Raw genomic sequence first — 21559 nt, 5'->3', positions numbered from 1 at the left:
AAAAATCCTCAAATTTCTTGTGGCCAGAGGCCACTCTTTGGACACTTTAAGGGCTTCATGTATATCAGTCCTATATCTTTGAACATGAACAAAAAATTAGACAAAATACTCAAATCTGATACATTTTTTTGGTTGGGGGTCATTTAAAAAAAAAGATTTCTGTGGTCCTAAGATAGGGGAGATTGGGGTTAGTTGGAATGCGGGGTAAGTTGAAAAATTGTAATTTTCTTTCGGTTTCTTTATCACCTATAAATAAATTTATGCAATAGGGGCCCTCAATTTATTGCTATAAGCCAGTTCGTGGTTCCTTTCTGCGCATGATCAAAAAATTCTATGTATGATCAGAAGAAGGTCATTTGTACTAAAGTGACATGGTGAATCAAAATCTAATGAGATAAGCACCAACTTTTATGTCTTGATTATTCATATATTCTTTTGAATTGTGGTTTTCATTTACATCCACAAAAAGCAACAATGCGTCCATTAATTACTGGTATTTCACCGTTTGTACATTGTGCAACATGCTATGACATGCATTCAAAGTAGGAATGCAACAATTTCATAGTGTTAATTAGTGTGCTATTCTAGTCACCTGGTCTATTCAATTTCTTCATCCTGCTATGTAAGGCAAGCTTACGTAATATCTTGCTTTGAAATCTGCCTATCATAATGAAAGAAATGTAAGGTCATTTGACCAAAATTGTCCGTGAAGTAACTACTAACTGGTCTATTAGCATCAGCCATCCACCATATTTACAGACAACACATGTGCAACAAGCCTGGTGAAGATAGGAATGTTTCTTTTTTTCACCTTCTGAGTAATATTTTTCTTCTTTCAGAAATGTTTTATTATCTCAGAAAAGTTTTTAGATCAAGTTGGCCAGGTCGGGGGAATAAGACACTTGTACATGTACCAAGCTACAAAATAAGGTTATTAAAATGCCATGGTAAAGTCCCTTTTTTGTGCTGTAAGCTTGTAAACGTCAGAAAACATTAAGTACAACAAATTTCAGAATACACACCATTAATATTTTGAACTTGAAAATTAAGCAAATAAGCTAAAACCAAGTAGTGTTCCAACTTACCCCGTATATGGGGTAAGTTGGAAAATTTGACATGGTCTTGTTCAGGAGGGATTTTTTTCAGTAACCATCATAGAGTTAAACATATTTAATGGGTACAATTGTAGCCCTTAGTTAAATATATGCTTTAAGCTGATATTTTGTTTCTTAAATAAAATCTATTTGGACTTTACACTTACAGCCATTTTCGTTGAAAAATGTTCCAAGTAACCCCAATCTCCCCTATTTAACGTTAAGCAGAGTCACTCGCTAAATGTTATTGAACACATATAGAACATAAAAAACACATATTACACCACGTTAAATTCATTCACCAGTCATTTGATATAAAAAATAATTTAATTTGGCAAGGTGTTACAGATCAAATGATTCATGGCAACAATCATTGATGAATCAACACCTTCTTGACAAAAATAAACATGAACAGCAAAAAACAATATTTAATGGCAGTTACAAATGCACACTAAACACATGAAAAGGAATCTGCATCTTCTCTTTCTGATTGACACAATCCTTAAACGGTATATGTGGTTTCAACGTAAAAGGATTGATTTCTACAAAAACTTTCACAAAATGGAGCAAAACCAACCTTATGATCACTGTATAACAAAACAATGACAAAATAACAATGAATTGAAATTCTAAGAATGATGAACTATAACACATTACCTGTATGTTTTGTTTTGTTCAATGCCACATGTAGTCCATTCCAATCTTCAAACAAAGTAATATTTTCACTTTTGTGCTGAAGTTTATTATGTGTATTAGCAAAGTTTGTGCTCATTTGTTAAATAGTCTAACTCAGCTGTGCAACTATTAATAACAAATGACAAAATGATTGATTACTACTGCAAAAATATGAAAATAAATTCTCAGAAGAAACATGTTATTGGTAAATTGAAAATATTGAAATAACCTTTATTAAAATGGCAGAAAATGTTACTTTAGTGAGAATGAAGCATCATAACTTCTAAGCAAATAGTGGTAATTCAATACATATGAGGATTTGAGATTGTAGTGTTCAAGTTTGTACATAAAATTAATGTACAGGTATCCATATGGAATGCATAGACAACCATGCAGATTATATTATGAATTGATCACATAGACGTTTCTGTCAAAAAGTGCACACTAATAGCTTGCTACTGCTAAAACGGGTTTAGTAAATCATTTATTACAATGTATTTTTTCCCCTTACAATCTTGATTTTGTTATAAAACAGTGAAATGAATGCAGACTACACTTTAATAAAACATATTTGTAAATCAACAATTTGCAGATGGCATGGATCTTTTTTTATTTTGTATGTTTCAAGTTTCTACAGCAGATATTTTTTTCAAAACTTCATAACTATCCAGCTCAAACTTGCAACTAGTCATGAGGCAAATATAGATATAATTTCTAATTTTCATTTAAAAATGATTTTTTTTAAATCTGTCTCTTAATGACAGAATAGCTCTTCCTCTATACATGTTTGTAAATCAAGGCCTACTGTCAAAATTAATAATAATAGCTATTTTTATATAGCGCTTTCCCAGAATGGCTAAAAGCGCTTTACAGCATATTATTACCCTGGTCATTAGATTCATTTCAATCCTGCATGAAAAGTGCACAATTTCCACTCCCTGGGGAGCATTCCTTGCATTCATCACAGCCTCATTATGACACTGGCGAATTCAAACATACAATATCTTTTGCATCCTACTTGGTATCCATTTAGCACCTGAGTCGAGACTGGCAAAGTGTGGATTAACGCCTTGCCAAAGGACACTAGACCGCGGTGGGATTCAAACACACGACCCTTTGTTTACAAGACGAGAGTAAGAACCACTGCACAACACGGCTCTTCCACACCCCAAAATTGGGGTGTGGGGGATGCAAACAAAAAACAAGAATTTTAAAAATTGAGGATTGCATACAGTTTAAACAGATTTTTCATTGTACATGCACTTGATGCTCTATTGAACTTAAATCTTGAATCATGTTTTTCATCTTGTTCTTTGAATCTGTGAGGATTTAAAAACACATTCATTTTGACCATCTAAATAGAAAAAAACCCCACTAAAATTCAGTTGAATTTGATAAAACAAATTCCAGTACTATTACATGTACATGTAGGCCTATTGTTTTACAATATGTAAATATGAAATAAGTGAGAAAAAATCCCAAAATTGAATTAAACAAAATGCAGTTTAAATAAATCCAACCCAATCCAGTCAGAGCTCCTACTCTCTGGCATCTCTGAACATTCTATGATGAAAAATACAATGAACATGGTTTATGAATACAAATTATTGGTTCTCAATACAACCTACAATGGCAAGGTCATTGTACATACATGTACATGAAAATGAACTCTCCTGCCACTATATGTAAATTTATTAAGGGTGAAATACAATACTATCATAGATTTCATAGCATGTACATTAGAATAAGCAATCAAGTTACCTTTTAACAAAACAACTAGGTCATGCATTGTTTCACGTCTGAACTATTCAATAATTTTCCTTCATTTCACTGATTGTGCATCTCAGTGAGAAGCTACAAATTTGAAAGAACATACAATATCAACAAGGAATGTCATCAATGTAAAATGCTTAGAACTAAATGAGCATGAAGCTAACATGTAGTTTGAGTTAAATTGTAGTTCAAGAAAATATCCTCTCATCACCTACTCGACTTGACATGCATTGACAATGTTCACCATCACTTAAAAAAAAAATGGATGACCATCATTATGTGCAAGGAATCCAGTCCTTCCATAAAAATTATTGTTTACCAAAATCAATGTACATGTAGCAGATAAACGATTTAATCTGGATGGGTGATATTTGTTAAAGGCACTTGTTTACATATCAATACCTTGATCAATTGAATCATAATAAAAGGTTACCATACATGTAAATTGTATTACACACAACATCATGTAAATCATTACAATTTAATATTTTGATCATTCTAGTTACTACTGTACGGTACATACTTATTCCAGTTACTAACATGTACATACTTATTTTGTATGTAACCAAAGGCAGGTTATAACATGAAATTTATCAGACGTCAGACAAAGGATACCCCTTATAAAGTTAGAATTTCTGAAAAAAAAAAAAAAATTAAAAATATCTTTTGTAAAGAAACCCCTCATCAATAACACCCTGGACCCGGATAACTAACATGTGAAAAATACTAACTTTTTATATCATTGTAGTATCTTGTTAACATGTTACTCATTAGTGATTTTTACAAAGTAATTTAGAGCAAGAATGTGTTTTCCCATTGCTAAAGTGCTATATCTAGTACAAACTCCAGAATTTTGAGGAGAAAGAGCCATCCCGGATGTTCATCTTCTTCAGGAGTATCAAATCGATGAGGCTCTGGAAAATTAGCATCATTCTGTGCAGCATCCCGGGTATCCAAATAGACAGAACATCTGAACCTGGTTTCTGGATACCTAGGGTGTCCATAAATCGCTATGGCAGTGGGCCGCTTGAAGCTCTCAGGAATATCCACATAGTCTTCACCGCAGGTAACAGATTTGAAATCATAATCTTCAAAACTGGGTTTGGAGTTGGCCTGTGACACATAAATATCCGCATCTCCTAACAGGGTTTCCACAAATATTCTCACATTGCCCTGTCTAGACAGCTTGAAGTAGCTGTAGTTCCCAGGACCGATGTCATCGACAAAGGACTGCAGAAGATAAAAGTAGCTCTCCAATTCCATTGAGAAGCATCCGCAAACCTCCAGAGATAGAGCATACATAAGCAGCAATGCATACTTGAAGAAATTCATTTTGATCAAGGCTACACAAAGTGCATCTCCCTATATGGGGTAATGGGGTGCAGCATTTAAGTTGCAGATCTAGAATTAAAATGAAGAAAAATAGACATTAAAAAAAAAATATATAAAAATGAATTCAAACCAAAAAAATGTAGGGCTATGATGAGGGCCCAACAGTTAGCTACATGTCTGCACCCGGGGGGGGGGGGGGGGCACTCAGTGTATAATGCGTAGTGGGTATGTGCCGCGGAGAAGACCCCCATTTTTACACTCAAATTTCCGTTCCAAGGCATAGCATTTTTGTCTTATTGAGAAAGAAGAACAAAGAAAGCCGCTCCAAGGCATAGCATTTTCTTCTTATCGAGAAAAAAGAAGAAATCCGCTCCAAAGCTTCGCATATTTCTCGTTACGCCGTTCCAAGCTGCAATTTTGGTGAAAAGCGGCCGCAGAGCGCTATCCTACCATCGCCTCAGCTCTCCGCGAGCGCACCTGGCGGGGCCGCGCTACATGTAGCTGCATCATGCACACATGATTGTTCCATAGGGATGCATACAAACTCACACGCTGGCGATCCGTTCCAAGGACCCCCGTTTTCACAAACATTTGTAGTTCCGAAGCCCGTTCCGAGGACCCTCCTTTTTACAATAAGCCCGCTCCGAGGCCCCCATTTTTTGTTTCGCCAGCGGCACACCCCCACCATTTTTGGGTCGAGTGCCCCCCCCCCCCCCCCCCCCCGGGGTCTGCACACCTAAATTTCAACTTTAACATTAAATGTGAATTTCCTCAACAAAAAAATTCAGTCGATAAATGGATAATGACATGTTCAATATTATATTTTTATATTTAGCTTGTAATTGTGCCCAAAATCCCATAAAAAATTGGGAGAAATTTATGATTTTCTTGTAAAAAACCTTGGCTGGTCATTTTCAGATTGAAGTTAACACAGTCACTAGTATAGTGAGTGATTGTATTACCGACCGGCCTTGTATTACCGAACGCGCGCATCATATGCGTCAGAAAATAATCAAATACGCTCAAACCTTTGCAACTTCCTTCCAAAGGGAACTTAATAGAAAATGATGAAAAATTGTCAAAAACACAATTTCGAAGTCTTTATATCCTTAAAACAATAAAATATGGTCAAAATAGCTCATCAGTGACTTTGTTGTTTTCCCAACTTTCCCATAGAAAACACACGTTCGGTAATACGATACCTTTTCAAGTGACCAAAATATTTCACTTGCGAAGAGGGGTCCGATTGGAAGCTGATGTCGTAAAAATGAAAAACAATTTCGGCAAAATTTCTGCATATTTATATTTTTTAGGTATTTGTGTATTTATAGTGAAAGTTTGGTGAATTTTATTGGAATAATGTGTTTGATATGATCAAATTCATGGAAAGTGTTCGGTAATACGATCCACTACCATACTAGCTTTAATAGTGTTGCCACTTGTCACATCTATTGCCAGAAATTCAATAATTTCCCATCATTATGAGTCAGATTTTTAAATAAATATCTCGGGTGTAAGGTTTGTGGTTGTTGCATATCTTCTGTATGGTGTCCACAACACATGGCTTGATTTTTCTGTACGATCGATGCGGCATGTAATGAATCCTTGAGTGGGCCAGTGAGCGCAGCGGGCACAGAAATATCCGATCCGCCTTGTGTTCCCCAAAGCCCACATTGAAATAAAGGTATGGGACTGAATTGTAAAATTGCGTGAAATTTACTCGCTGTACTAACGATAAAACAAATCATTCTCACGCTGTGACATCACACGATCAAAATAACTCTTAAAATATCAATTATTTAAAACACTTCTCGTGGGTAAGTTTACCTTTGGACCGTTAGTTTAATGATGAAAATCCAAAATCATTTGATCAGGGCTTATGTTCAATCGTGACTAAAGTAATCGGCAATTTTTAAGCTTTTCCCCGATCGATTGCGTTAACATTTCGAAAGTGATCGACAACTTCCACGCACCGTAACTTCTAATTTTTTTTCGTGCACACAGCTACATACAGACTTGTGTCTGTGAATGCTTGTGGAGTTGGAAGTGGATCTAGAATCTGAGTCTAAATTTCATGAAGCTCTGTCCATATTCGATCAGGAGGGCAGTGAGCTGAGATTGACCCTGTGTACGTGTACCGGTACCGTACTACCTGTGTAAGATTTTTTTTTTCTTTTTAGTCAGGGGAACGTTTCATCAACATTTTTGTCTGACAAGTCAGATCTGACATCTTTCCTTGATTCTGATTGGCTAAGAGGCACTGTTACTATAGTAACTGTCGGATAAAATGGGACTTGTCGGATAAAACGTCCGACAAGTCCTTTCATGAAATGCTCCCCAGATGTGGATGGCATGCAGTAGGAATAGGATGGGGGGGGGGGGGGGGTCGGGTATCCGGACACTTTATCTTACCTAGGGAAGTTTCTGAATGTAGGCACCCAGGACCAAAATCCAATTGAAACCAGTTGGAAATCCAACTGGTTTCAATTGGTTTCAACTGGTTTCAATTGGTTTTAACTGGAATTAAGCAATTTCCAGTTGAAACCAATTGAAACCAGTTAGGCAACTGGAAATCCTAACTGGAACCAGTTGGGCAACTGGAAATCCTAACTGGAACCAGTTGGGTAACGGGAAATCCTAACTGGAACCAGTTGAGCAACTGGAGATGACTTCTAACTGGAAATGAATTCTAACTGGAACCAGTTGGGTAACTGGAAATCCTAACTGGAACCAGTTGGTCAACTGGAAATCCTAACTGGAACCAGTTGGGTAACTGGAAATGATTTCTAACTGGAACCAGTTGGGCAACTGGGGATGACTTCTAACTGGAAAGATGGGTAACTGGAAATGAACTCTAATTGGAACCAGTTGGGTAACTGGAAATCCTAACTGGATCCAGTTGGGTAACTGGAAATGATTTCCAATTGGTTTGCAATTGGAAATTTTCCAGTAACCCAACTGGATCCAATTGAAACCAGTTAATTTGCATATTTTTTGCCAGTGTGCACTTATTAATGTTTTATCAGATTTATCCTAATTTACGTTGTATCTATTGAATTTTTTTCAATTTGAAGTACCACACTTTTTTCAGATAAGTTTTTAGAATACTTAGCAGTGAAAACCATGTTCATAAATGTTAAAGATTATAATTAGAACAGATTAAAAGATAATTAGTACACCACTAACTGTTACCGAATTACATCAAATAAAAATACATATATTTGAAGATCTTCCATATACATGTATACATATGAAAGTCTGTGTTTTATCAATGCCCTTTACATTGGTATTAACAGACATATAACACTGCTTCTGTGTTGGCATGAGCAATATTTATAGTGCAAATGTTAATTAATTTGTAACTAATTAAGTTCATTCCAACTGGAAGTTCCAATTGGATTCAGTTGGAAACCAATTGGTTTCAACTGGTTCCAGTTGAAACCAGTTGCCTCCAATTGGTGTCAACTGGAACCAATTGAAACCAGTTGCCTCCAATTGGATTCAACTGGTTTTAATAGGGAAATTGGAACAACTGGAACCAATTGAAACCAATTGCCAACTGGTTCCAGTTGGCCAACTGGTTTTAACTGGAACCAATTGGCAACTGGTTTTCAATTGGAACCAGTTGTTCCAATTTCCCTATTGAAACCAGTTGGCCAACTGGTTTCAATTGGTTTTGCTGTAATTGGTTTTAACTGGATTTTGGTCCTGTAGGCTTGTTAAGCCTCAGTATTCAGTTCTAGGTTTTTCCTCCTCAAGATGGCTGGCTCACTTCCGGGAACAGGGCTTTCGTAGTCATATTTTATTGGCTCATTTTTCCAGCATCGATTCCAGGGCAGCTTCAAAACTGTGCACATGGCCTTATGGGGCAGTGACAACATCATTATGCTATTCCATGTCTTACGTATTCTAACATAAAAAGAATTCCTATATTTGTGGGTCTTTGTCCTTGGTATGAACAATTTTTTACTGCACGACCTCTGGTATGTTCAATATATTTTTCTTCTTCTCGATTAAGTTTTGTACATTGATCATTTAAGTGTTTATATGTTTCAATCATATCTTTTTGAAGCCTTCTTTTTTGTCTTTGGATTACACTAAAAATATGAATTCAATACTTGTAATCAGACTTCTATTTTGTGTTATAATATTTCCTAACATTTTGTACTAAAAATTGATGAAAGTTGAAACTTCGCTTGTAAATTTTTCCAAATACCTTTCTAAAATTGATCGTCCGGAAACACAACCTGTCCGGACACACAAAAACAGGACCCTGGTTAAAGTAATCTGGCATGGCAGTGTGAGTGGGCCAGGGCTGGGTGGGAGTTTTTCAAAATGTTTAACTAGTTAAAATATAAAAGTTTAAAAATAATCGGGGGGGTGTAGCCTGGAGGCTTCTAGGGAGTATAGGCTAGGATGTAGAGGGTGGGCCTGTCAAATTATTGCTGTACACATGCGTAACCAAGTAATTTCCAAACACCCCCTAAACGAGTTCTCTGTGTGCAAAATAACCCCTCAATTAAAGGGATGGTCTGGGCTGAAAATATAATACATATAGAGCAGAATTCACTGAGCAAAATGCTGAAGATTTCATCAAAATCGGATAACAAATAATAAAGTTATTGAAGTTTAAAGTTCAGCAATATCTTGTGAAAACTGTCATGAATATTCATTAGATGGGCTGATGATGTCACATCTCCACTTTCTGTTTTCTTATGTTATTACATAAAATCGCAATTTCTTCATTATTTCATACTTGTGTGAATAACATGTCTCCCTACGTGTATAATGAAACAAGTTTCAGCAATAAATATCTAAAGCACTAAATTTATTGTAATTATTGCATTATAAATTTTGTTGGAAGATGAATGAATGAAATCAGGTGTCAATCCAATTTTTCTAGCTCTTGGAGGAAAAAAATTAGAATAAACCTAATGTCATATAATAAAATACAAAAGAACAAGTGGAGTTGTGACATCATCAGCCCACCTGATGAATATTCATGACGACTTTTACAAAATATTGCTGAATTTTGAAATTCAATAACTTTGCTTTTTGTTATCCAATTTTGATGAATTTTCGGTATTTTGCTCAGTGAATTCTACTCTATTTAGAAAGCTATAAATACTTTCAGTCCGGACCATCCCTTAAAGTAAAGTTGTTGCCAAATTATGACCGGGGGGGGGGGGGGGGAGGAAGCTTGGGGGAAAAAAATTACATATATGCCTACCCTAAACACGTTGGGGCTAATCTTACAAAAAAGTTTTTTGGGAAAAAATACCCTAGATGTGTTTATCCCGCGATTGACCAGTGATCGGTCTTTCAAAACCACCCTTTTTCTTGAAAATTTGTGTTTGTTTATTCCCTTAACGAGTCCATGCGCAGACCTTAACTAAACCCCCCCCCCTGTTAAACATGTTTTTTTTGTTATGCGTTTGTACAGCAATATAATTGACTGCCCCCCCCCCCCTGTATGGATTGCTCTTACTTAGGCTTAGTCATCTGAATCATTTGCATATTGATTGAACAAAATTTTTCATTTTGAGCACCAGTCATGGAAATATTGCCAAACCTGCATGCTTATCACGATCAGTAATGCATTTCATTTTATGTCTTAACTTTTTATCTTCTTTTTAGAGATTTAAATTAAGGAAAGCTGTACATACAAAGAATGACGGAAGGTGGTGGTGTTGGAGAAAATGACCCAGCTCAAGGTGATGCAGGTCAACCCAAAAGTTGGTGGGAAAAACAGAGGAGAGAAGCTGCCTCATTTTCCGTAGAAGACTGTCCAGAATGCAGATATGTAGGAGGTTTTGGCATGTATGGAGCTGCATTGTACGTGGGATATACAAGTATCAGAAGGCAGAAACTGGCAGGAAGAACATTATGGGGTGCTGTACCAGCTCTAACTGTATCTGCTGGTAAGTATCTGGACATACAGCACGTATGTAACATGTCTAATAGTTTGTTTACAATGTTGAATATCATCCATGAAAATGAATGACTGCTGGTATCTAAGGAGGAATAACTCTATCTGTTAACGTATCACAGGATTTCTTTTAAGGCAGTATGCTCAAAAGGTAAATAAGTTTTTGTGAGGTCTCTTGATGTAATTTTGCACCCTTTCCCAAAATGAAATAATGAATTATAAAGCAATATAATTGAAAACAAATATCATTATCAAAAGAAAAATCCCAGAAGCCAACAACAAAAAGGCTGTTGTATTTTCACCAAGAAAATTGCTTAAATAAGAATCCATCATTAATTGTGGATACATATTGTGTTCAAATAATTGCGGATGATTTTTGCCCAAATTTTCACTCTTAAGAAACAATTTAAGATATTGCAATCGGTTTTTACAACTAACATATTTGTGATAAATAACAAAATATTTGTTCTTTGTTCAAATCTGTCAAGGAAAGGGAACAGCTATTATTAGAATTAGAAGTTTTTGAACAGTAAGACGTTTTCTGTTTTTCACCAGTTAATAATACTTTGAATGGATATATACCATCGTATTCAATACTGGTCTTTGTAAACTAAGCTTCAATATACAAAATGCAGTTTTCTTAATTCAAAATGTTCACCAATATTTATTATTGTTTTTATTATCTGTATGATCTTTTGATAATTACAAGTTTTTTACACAGACAAAGTATTTTGGAAAAAATTGACAGAATATATAAAAACAAGTATAAATTAGATAATTATTTCCTTTTTTCTTCTCTTACAGTAATGGTCGGTCTTGGAACTGCCCGTCTTCTTCGCATCAACCCCTTCAGTAGCAGTGGAAATGAGTTGGGGATAGACCTGGTTGACCAAGCTCTTCGGAACCTTGTACAGCCAGCAGACAATGAACACAAAAATGACAATGTGGAGAGATGATGAAAACTAAGTTTTCCAGAGACACTAATATGTTTGAAAAGGATCACGAGTCTTTATTTGTTACACTGATAGCTCAACCCTGAAGTCATCATGAGAAGGATATTATTGGCTGTGCAGAATAGGCAAGTATTTCTTCATGCCAGGAGCAGCCATAATGTTGATGTCTCGTCAGATTATTCTTTTCAATGTCATCTTGAGTCACATTACGGGGGGGGGGGGGATACAGGGATCCTGACATTCATTTGGTGTACAAGGATGTGCCACTGTTTTTTTTTTTTTTTTTTTTTTTAAGAATGATCCTTGAACAATTTTTACAGAAAAGCACAAGATCCTTGAAGTTATATTGTTATAATCATGTACACTGGACCTGCTATGTGTTCTAATTAAATATTCAAGCCAAAGACTGATCTGATTCATTTGATTAATCTGTGCCTCCTTCTATTATGATACTTACATTGTAATTGAATACATCCGTGGAAATTTGCCTGTCGATGATGACACCTCTGTTAATTGCTGATATTGAGGTGTACAGACAGGGAGCAGTACATGTACCTGTAGGCAAAGGGTCATTATTAACATTCAATCCTATCATCTTGCCACCCATTGTACCTTAATAGCAAAAAGTTCTATGCACAAGTGAATATCTAGACAATATTATAGATAATATTTGTCTGCTATTTGAAATTGATGACAGACATTATATTGATTGCATGTACAGTGAAACTTGTCAGTGACCACCCAAGGATATTACCAAAAGTGGCCAGTATAGACAGATGGCTGCTATAGGCTTGTTCTCATACACACAAGCTGCATCACTTTAGGCTGATGGCCACTTACACCTATAGGTTAAACTGTATTTGTTTTATCTCTGCGATTTTTGTAGAATTTGCACCAATCGATGCAGGAGACTAGTGACAAAAGTTTCCTGTGTATTTCTGACAGGGTTATGCATGTTTCCTAGTGCAATGATGATGACAAGGGGATATGAAATGTGATGCCCTCATTATCAGTCCATATTGTTGGTGTACAGTCATTCATGTAAGTTTTACATCAATCATATGGAAGTGTTGATATTTAGGGACTGATTAATGGATTGGAAATAGTTAATGTGCCCTTCTGCCAATTACACCCATACATGTACAGCAAACAACATCATTTTATTTTTATTTCTATTGTTCTCATTGGGTTTTTATATCTTCAGAGTGATGGAAAAAAAAACATACATTAGTTTTGTATTTTGGACTTAAATTGAGGTTATTCTTTATCAACGTTTTGCAAATTTGAATTTTGGGTGAAGCACTTTTTGTAGGCAAACATTTTCATATTTGTGCTTTGCCAAACTTATGCAAAATTTTTGTCATATATGGCTAGTTCTGTCATTACAGCTTGGAACTCTTCATGCAGAAATATTCTTATGTTGATATGAAGTACTAGTAAATGTATATGAGGAATGGGAGATGGATCCCCCCCCCAACAAAAAATATGAGAGAAAATATATAAAATGAAGATACATGTTATGGTCAAAACAGGGAAAATGGATGAAGAACATATCAAGGTGAGAAGTGATGTAATCATTTGTTTCAGAGGAAAATACTGACTTCTCGATGAGGATAATGATTATGATGATGATGATGATAATGATAATGACAATTCTGTTATTACTTTTTTCTGAAGGTAATTTATCATAATGAGGAGGAACCTCATACTTCAGGCTGAAAATAATTAAAGGGGAAGTTCACCCTGAAGAAAAGTTTGTTGTAAAAAAAAGCAGAGAAAATCATTAAAAATATTGTTTAAAGTTCAGGGTAAATCCATTAAAGATTAAGAAAGTTATTAGAATTTTATAAGTTTTGGATTTGTGACATCACAGTCAAGCAGCTGCCCCATAATATATGTAATTTAAAATACATAAATTTCAATTTTTAATGGTTCGTGATGACTTATTTTTGTTTTCTTTTTAGGAACAGGTGTGAAATGATGTATACTGAAGGTACAGTAAAAACCATTTTCAATTTTCTGGGAAAAATGACATTTCATTGATTTAATGATACGACATGGAGGGAAGCTGCTCGCATATGACGTCACACATCAAATAATTAAAATTGTAATAACTTTTTTTTTCTTTTGATGGATTTTCCTCAAACCTTTGGCAATATACTTTTACTTTTTCTGCTATTTTTACAATTAATTTTTTTGTCAGGGTGAATTTTCCCTTTAAAGACATTATTTTTTTTAATGATTGATCATCCTGCCAGTACTGCGCCCCCAAACAATTGAAACAGCAACAAAACTGGGGAATGCGCTGTCATTTTGAATATACGGGGGAAACTGCATCAGAAACATGTGGGGGAGATGAATGAAATAATATGGCAAGGGAGGCGGGGCATTTTTGTCTTGCCTGCATAGCAGACCGAGACTATAGGCGCCGCTTTTCCGACGGCGGCGTCGTCAACATTGAAATCTTAACCAAGATTAAAGTTTTGAAATGTCATCATAACTTAGAAAGTATATGGACCTAGTTCATGAAACTTGGAAATAAGGGTAATCAAGTATTACTGAACATCCTACCTGAATTTCAGGTCACATGACCAAGGTCAAAGGTTATTTAGGGTCAATGAACTTAGACCATGTTGGGGGAATCATCGAAATCTTAACCAAGGTTAAGTTTTTGAAATGTCGTCATAACTTCTAAAGTATATGGACCTAGTTCATGAAACTTGGACATAAGGGTTATAGTGTATAACCAAAGATCTTGCCTGAGTTTCAGGTCACATGACCAAGGTCAAAGGTCACTTAGGGTCAACGAACTTTGACCATGTTGGGGGTATTTGAGGAATTGTCATCATAACTTTGACATTTTATGGATCTAGTTCATGAAACTTAGAAGTAAGAGCAATTAAGTATCCCTGAACATCTTGTGCAAGTTTCATATCACATGATCTAGGTCAAAGGTCATTTAGGGTAAACAAACTTTGATAATGTGGGGGTGGAGTATAGGTGGAATTATCATAACTTTAAAGTTTATAGATCTAGTTCATGAAACTTGGGACATTAGAGTGACCATGTATCCCTGAATATCTTGTGCTTGTTTCTGGTCACATGACCAAAATCAAAGGTCATTTAGGTTCAATGAACTTTGGTCGTGTTGGGGGTATTTGTTGAACTTGCATCATAACTTAGAAAGTGTATGGATCTACACATGTAGTTCATGAAACACAGACATAAGGGTAATCAAGTATAAATTATTGTTTTGCACATATCTTTGGTCACATGATCATGGTCAAAGGTCATCTTGGATCAATGGTTATAGTATTATTTTGTGAATAATTATTTAATAGCTGTTTTCAAAGTCGGCACTGCTGCTATATCGAATTGCATAATGCAGGCGAGACTGCCAGAGGCGTTCCACTTGTTTATGAAATCTTTTGAAATGAAAGTTAATTCCACAAAACGGTAACGGCAGTACCATGCCCCAACAGGGGAGTAGTGAGCCAGAAAATTTTGAGGGGGCCAGGGGGAAAGGTTCTAAAAAGATGCCAGCGAGCAAAAACTTGACATTTTGAATTAAAAAAAATGATAGATTTTTTTACATGATATTTCAATCATTTCCCATTCTTTTTCTTCTTATTTTTTTTTTTGGGGGGGGGGGGCATTAAACTTATTGGGGGATATGGGGCCCCAAAGCGCCCCCCTGTACGCCAGTGCACTTCAAGTAAACTGAAACAAAACAAAAATGTGAAAGTGTGCTGTCATTTTTTAATCTACAGGGAGAAAATGTTCCTAAAGTTCTGATAAAGATGATATCTCACTCAGCGATGGCAAAGAAGTGTAATTTTATGAAATCTTATGAAACGAATTTTAATGGTAACATAAACCGGGATTTAGGTGAAATTGCGCCTTTTCAAATGATTAAATTGGGGATAGCGTGCTTTTGGGTTATGTAGGTTATGAAATACTGTTTACTGAACAAACACAATTTAATGTGTGTCACATTTAGCTCTCTAAAGGGTAGAATCACGTTAGAAATAAAGTCCTCTTACTTTTACAAGTGACTAAAATGTATTTGCCGATCGAGGGCGGCAATTCTCTATGCAGAGATGTCTTTGGCCATCTTCGATCATTCATTTCACTTCAAATCATTTACAGACCAATACCCCGATATAACATTTTCAAATGCTTATCAATATTCATAGCGGATGATTACACATAAAATATACAAAGAACAAGTTAATGGCTTCCCGAAAGGGAAAGACATCAAAGAGCAAATAAAGGTATAAATTCATTTAATGAGATCAGAACAAGCATCTCATGAATGAAAAAACTTGTAAAAATAATCCTACGTGACTGAAGTTTCATGAGTCTTGTGAGTAAGGTAGAGAATTCATTTTTTCTTTGTTTTAAGATCATGGCCGTATGAAGGGGGGGGGGGGTAGTTCCGATATTTTGAAAACTCACATTTTTTTACAGCAGATTTTCTCAAAGTTCTCCAAAAATATGCACAAAATCCAACAATTTTACTTAACAAAATGCAAAAGCGTCTCAATGATAAGCTCGGTTATTTTGCTCCCTCGCTTTTATTTTTTTCCAAAAGTATATGCGTGCTGCCCCCCCGACCAAAAAAATCTCTGCGTATGGCCATGTTTAAGATAGTGCCCTTTTCGAAAGAAAAGGTGCCCTTTTTCTATGCCCCCCCTGCCACTTTCAACTTTGCTCCGCCGCCCTTGATGTAGGGAAAGGTGGGTAAGTTGAGTCACATTTTGCCTTTTTTTTCATGTTAGAACTTATACGATTCATTATCTTGTAAAATTAAGTACATTGCTTTAAAATTTAATTCTTGGGAAACATTTTTTCTACCAATTTATAACATTCTACCCTCCCCCCTACACACACTGAAAGTCAATGTCACCTTTGAAAATAAAGATGTCAAATGGCTCCACTTGCCCCACCCATGGGATAAGTTGAGCCACCTTCTGGGGTAAGTTGAGCCACAAAAACTGTACAAAAGATATGGTACAAGAAGCAGCACTTTTCACTTGATAATTCTCTATAAATACTAACATTTCTGAAAGTAAAACAAATGTCTTGTGAATTTGGTCCTTCCTACCCGCATATCAATCGCGTTTCAAGTTTATTTTTACATTAACATATGAATTAACAGGCACGGCTCAACTTGCCCCATGTTGGCTGGCTCAACTTACCGCAGTCCAAACTTGATGTGGTATTTTTTATATCCACACATTTCTTACGCATAAAGGACCGCAGCACAACAATAATGAGGATCCACACTTCGAACAAAAATATTGTTCGTATGTCTTTATTATATTTAAACGATGCATGTGGGTAAAAAGCGCTTATCTATTTCACACAGGGCGCCCCCCCCCCCTCCCCTCTGAAAAATTATTTTTTTGTCTCAATGTTGAAAACAATTTGCTGGGGTTAGGGGCGCAATTAATGGGTCATCAATACATGGCACCACCACAATGTCTGACTCATTCATTATCGGCCTGGGGGTGGTGACTTAACTTACCCTTATGCTTAACTTACCCCGCCCTCCCCTGTAAACTCTCAGTGGCGCATCAAAGAGGCATGTGGCTACCGCCCACAAAAGTTTTCCCTTTTATTCTGTCTTTTAGTGTTGAAAACATTTTCTTTATTGGATCTACACCATGAACGGTGAAGAGCGTTTTTTTTTGGGGGGAAGGTGGGTTGTCGATTTATTTTCAAAATAGCCCCCCCCCCCCTCCAGTGTCCTGTAAAACCCTGGATCTTGCTCTAGATTAATGATGATTCTGATAAAATCTCCAGTTGAGATATATTATTTCTGTATCAGTGGCGTAATGAGCTCATTTTTTTGAGGGGGGGGGGGCTAGATATGGCATATCGCATAAGATTTTTTAAAAAGTTACGAGCGAAGAGAGTGAGCAAAAATGTGACAATTTTATTTCTAAAATACGATTTTTTGTCTTTTTTTTCCTGGTTATTTTTTCGTTTTTTTTTTTTTTTTTTTTTTTTTTTGGGGGGGGGGGCAAGATTCCTCACCCCCCCCCATCTGTAAGCCAGTGACCTGTATGTTCAAATGTAAAGGAAACTTCACAACTTCGACGTCTCAATGACCATGTTGATATTTTCGTGACTTTCTTTGTCGAGACACGTGAGGAAACCTAACATTAAAAAACAAATAAAAAAAACTCTGGAAACATTGTGTCCAGATCATACAGCAGGTTTTATTTTTACATGTAGTTATCATAGGCGGCTCCATAACATTTGCTCCGGCGAAAGCTACGTGTTTAGGTTCGAATTTGCGAGGGTATAAAAATACTTAGGTTTTATAAAGGATGTACTTTTTGCCCTAACAGTCAACATAACGTGATTAGAGTCCGATTGCGCGAGGTGTAGGAGGTGGGGCCGAGGCCGTACTAAAGGTAAAGGAAAAAAAGAAGTCCGTGACATATATAATCATTAAATATCGCTGTGTACTTGTTGAAGGGTTCAATTCAGAGAATACTTGCCAATGTTATCGTTTTGTTTCCAATACTTGTTAAGGGATGCATTTTCAGAATATGGAAAATACCTGTTTTCTGGTGCTTTTCGAGACCCCATGGTCGCGCATGGTATCCACTCGTCAATGGAAGTGCCCACCTGGTAGTGCCCCCTCCCCCTTCTGGGCGCCGTAACACAAAGGTTAGCGATTAATCGCTAAATGAAATAACCTATCAAGATCCTCGTTGCATGCGTATTTTGCTAAGTAGACTGATTATGAACCAATCAGAATTGTTCTTTGAAATTAGCGATCAATCGCTAATCTTTGTGTTACGGGACCCTGGTCTCTAAAAGTAGAAATATAATTTTATCATCAATATATGCCAAGTGTCGGTATCAGGATGGGGTAAGACCATCTAATTTACATTAATTTGTAGAGTTACACGATCTGTATACACTTCTGTTGTATTTTCTCTTTTACTTTTTTCTTTCTTTTCTTCTCTTTTTCTATTAATCTTTCTTTTTTCCCCACTGAAACATCACTGGGGATGGGGCAGCCACCCTGATGCGATGTATCATATAGATAATGAAAATTTTATTTACTTTGAGAGCCAACACGTGTTACTCTCTTCAAACATTTTTTTTTAAATTCCATAAAAATGAGTGCAGAGAGCGCGGAATTAAACCTCTAGTTTTATTTCAAAGTAAATTTGTCATCAACAGGCTGTTTTACTCCCAAAATATCATGCATTTCAAAACAATAGAACACATCGAGCGAGAAAAAAAAATTGCAAGCGCTGTGCCAACCCCGCCCCCCCCCCCCCCAAAAAGGAAAATCAAACACGATATTAAATCTTAAGAAATTGAAAGCCGTATAACATTGTTGATATTTTTGGGGGATGGGGTGGGGACCCTGAGGGTGGGGAGTTGATGGGGCGAATGTTCAGACCACTATTCGCCTATCAAATTCCCAAAACAAACAGATTCGTGAAGCGCAGTACATAAAATCCATGGTTATACGAGACTCGTGTCCTAAAAAGCTGAAATAAGCGTTTTTAAGAATTTTATATACTCCCATTTATCTCTTGGAAAGAGATAAATGGAAGTATGTTTAATTCTTAACAGCGCTTATTCGGGCGATTTTATCGCTCTAGATAAGGTTGTAAACTTTGTCTCTCCGTCGTACATACAGTAGGCTAGGGGCTATTTCTTCTTAGTGCAAAATTTTCTTCGTGTTCTGCAATGGCACAATCAGGCTTGTCTCGGAAGGAGAAAATCCAATTGTGGTGGGGACTTACGAGGAAATATGTCTTCATTGCTTTGGTTCTTATAACATTATGCCCGATACCAATAATTATAAACACCCAGGTAAGCAAGTTGATTAGTCGTTACAACAAGGTCCTGTTTTGTGGAAAACTATACTTTATTGCTAAGTAATTTCCATTGGTCTGTAGTTTTCAAATAGAAAGTCACTGTATGGAATGATTTAATTCACAGCAAAATCTGGTGTTAACCGGTGTACATAGAGCACCACACCAGTTATTTTACACCGGTGTTGAATTGGTGGTGTTAGTTTTACACCTATAGGTGTTATTACAACACCTATGGTTGTTACATTTACACTCTTTGGTGTTATGTTCAATTTCTAGGGTGTAATTTTAACACCTCAGGGTGTGGTCCTCTATTAACACCAATTGGTGTCAGTTTTAACACCACAGTTTTTACAGTTTATTACTTCTCTTTTATATTAATTGCAGTATACTGTCATTATATTCTCAGTAGGTGTATTTTTTATGTAATGATTGCTAACTTTAAAATCAAAGTTAAAATTTATATGCCTTTAAATCTTTTCAAGGTGCGATCGTCAAACACAGAAAAAAGCATTTTGTACGACCTGGTTATGGACTGATCAGGTTTAAAGTGCTTTAGTAATATTATGGTTACAGTAAATTCCGTTTTTAATGCTGTCACTTCCTGCATGCTCCATGCATCACCTGAAAAAAACCCCACTCAGATCACTTAATTTTTGTGTCAAAGTGATTCGTTTCTGAGTTAATGCAAGTAATTTATTCCAAGTCTAATGAAAAAAAAATCAATCCTAGTCAAATTAAATGACTCCTTTCTGAGTCATATTAACTTATTCTGAGTCAAATAGCTCAATCCGACTTAAAGTGACTAATTTCCAAGTCATAGTAATTAATTTCGAATGAAACGTAATGTTATAGACCCTCAATAATTTGTTAATAGATGGGATATGTGGCCTTCACCATCTTCTTGATGGGAACCTTCTGGGTCACGGAAGTGATACCCTTACCAGTCACGGCACTCATCCCGATAGTTCTCTTCCCTCTCTTTGGTATACGTGACTCGCCTACCGTCGTAGAGCAGTATTTTAAGGATGTCACCTACATGGTCTTTGGGGGTCTAATCCTCGCTGCCGCCATCGAGCACCAGAACCTTCATCGTCGCTTCGCTCTTCGGGTCTTGCTCCTGTTTGGAACGGATTCGAAGAGGTAAGGACTGGATCTATTATACAATGCATGATGGTAGCTAAGAGTGGATTTGATGGTTTGAAGATGGTTTGAAGATAATTTGTCGATTGTCAAGCGCCAAATGGCCTTTGATGGAGATTAGAGGTATCTTGTCAATAGTCATAAATCATTTGGAATCATCGTCTTCTCCGTATTATCTTCATAATAATGATGACGGTAGTAAATGATATTCAATTCCAGTGGCGTATCTCGGACAAACGGCGCCAGGGGTAAGTGCTAAAATAGCCCCCCCCCCCCCCTTTCAAAGTGTGTTATTTATAATTATGGAAGTGCGGATATTTTTCAATATTAAGACGTAATAAGACGGAATATTTTTTTTAATCATAAAAATGATTTGTATCTCAGTAAACAATGATTGCTAGTGCGAAATTGATATTCAGACCCAGTTTTCTTTTGGGGTATTTCATTAAATAAATCGACCTAATACGAGGGCGAACCTCGAGCTTGGTTTTTTAAAATATTAGTGTTTTAAATCCATTCCCCCATAGCATGCAATGAGTGAGATGGGGTAAAACCAAAGTATTATAGGCCTATAGTGAAAATAAAACACGTCTGGTTAAAATAAAATTCAGTTTGATGACACCAGTACTTTTTGGTAAGCGAGTATAAATCAGTCATCAATAATGAGGTTTCCAGGATAGAAATTCATTTATCTTGATACCTAAACCTAAAAATGTCTTGCCATACATAATAACTGGTGGGATTTTTTAAAGTTTGTTTTAAATAGTACAAATTTTTTTTTTCAAGGTTCAGTGAGAGTTTATTGCA

The 21559-nt window shown here is 36.2% G+C and overlaps 2 protein-coding genes across 4 annotated transcripts in view; both read left to right on the top strand.

Annotated features, from left to right (window-relative positions):
- The first annotated feature begins 6893 nt into the window (after positions 1-6893).
- Positions 6894-12162, top strand: LOC121418479. Of its 2 annotated transcripts, none has more exons than XM_041612384.1 (3): positions 6894-7030; positions 10512-10795; positions 11608-12162. In XM_041612384.1, the coding sequence occupies exons 2-3, from the start codon at positions 10546-10548 to the stop codon at positions 11757-11759; spliced, it is 402 nt and encodes a 133-aa protein (XP_041468318.1). In that variant the 5' UTR covers positions 6894-7030; positions 10512-10545; the 3' UTR covers positions 11760-12162. The 2 variants fall into 2 exon arrangements, with proteins under 2 accessions (XP_041468318.1, XP_041468319.1); XM_041612385.1 differs by having other exon boundaries at positions 6897-7002.
- A 7202-nt stretch (positions 12163-19364) lies between these two features.
- LOC121418477 (solute carrier family 13 member 5-like) overlaps positions 19365-21559 on the top strand; it is a 38857-nt gene continuing 36662 nt past the window's right edge. For both annotated transcript variants that reach the window (XM_041612382.1, XM_041612381.1), the window contains exons 1-2: positions 19365-19607; positions 20487-20752. In XM_041612382.1, coding sequence (XP_041468316.1) covers positions 19482-19607; positions 20487-20752 — 392 coding nt within the window. In that variant the 5' untranslated portion in view covers positions 19365-19481. The remainder of the gene's footprint in view (positions 19608-20486; positions 20753-21559) is intronic.

This window comes from Lytechinus variegatus, chromosome 7 (genome assembly GCF_018143015.1).
Source record: "Lytechinus variegatus isolate NC3 chromosome 7, Lvar_3.0, whole genome shotgun sequence".
In the NCBI taxonomy this organism is placed as follows: Eukaryota; Metazoa; Echinodermata; class Echinoidea; order Temnopleuroida; family Toxopneustidae; genus Lytechinus; species Lytechinus variegatus.
The sequence above is the reverse complement of the archived record's forward strand: the minus strand, read 5'-3'. Positions and strand labels throughout refer to the sequence as shown.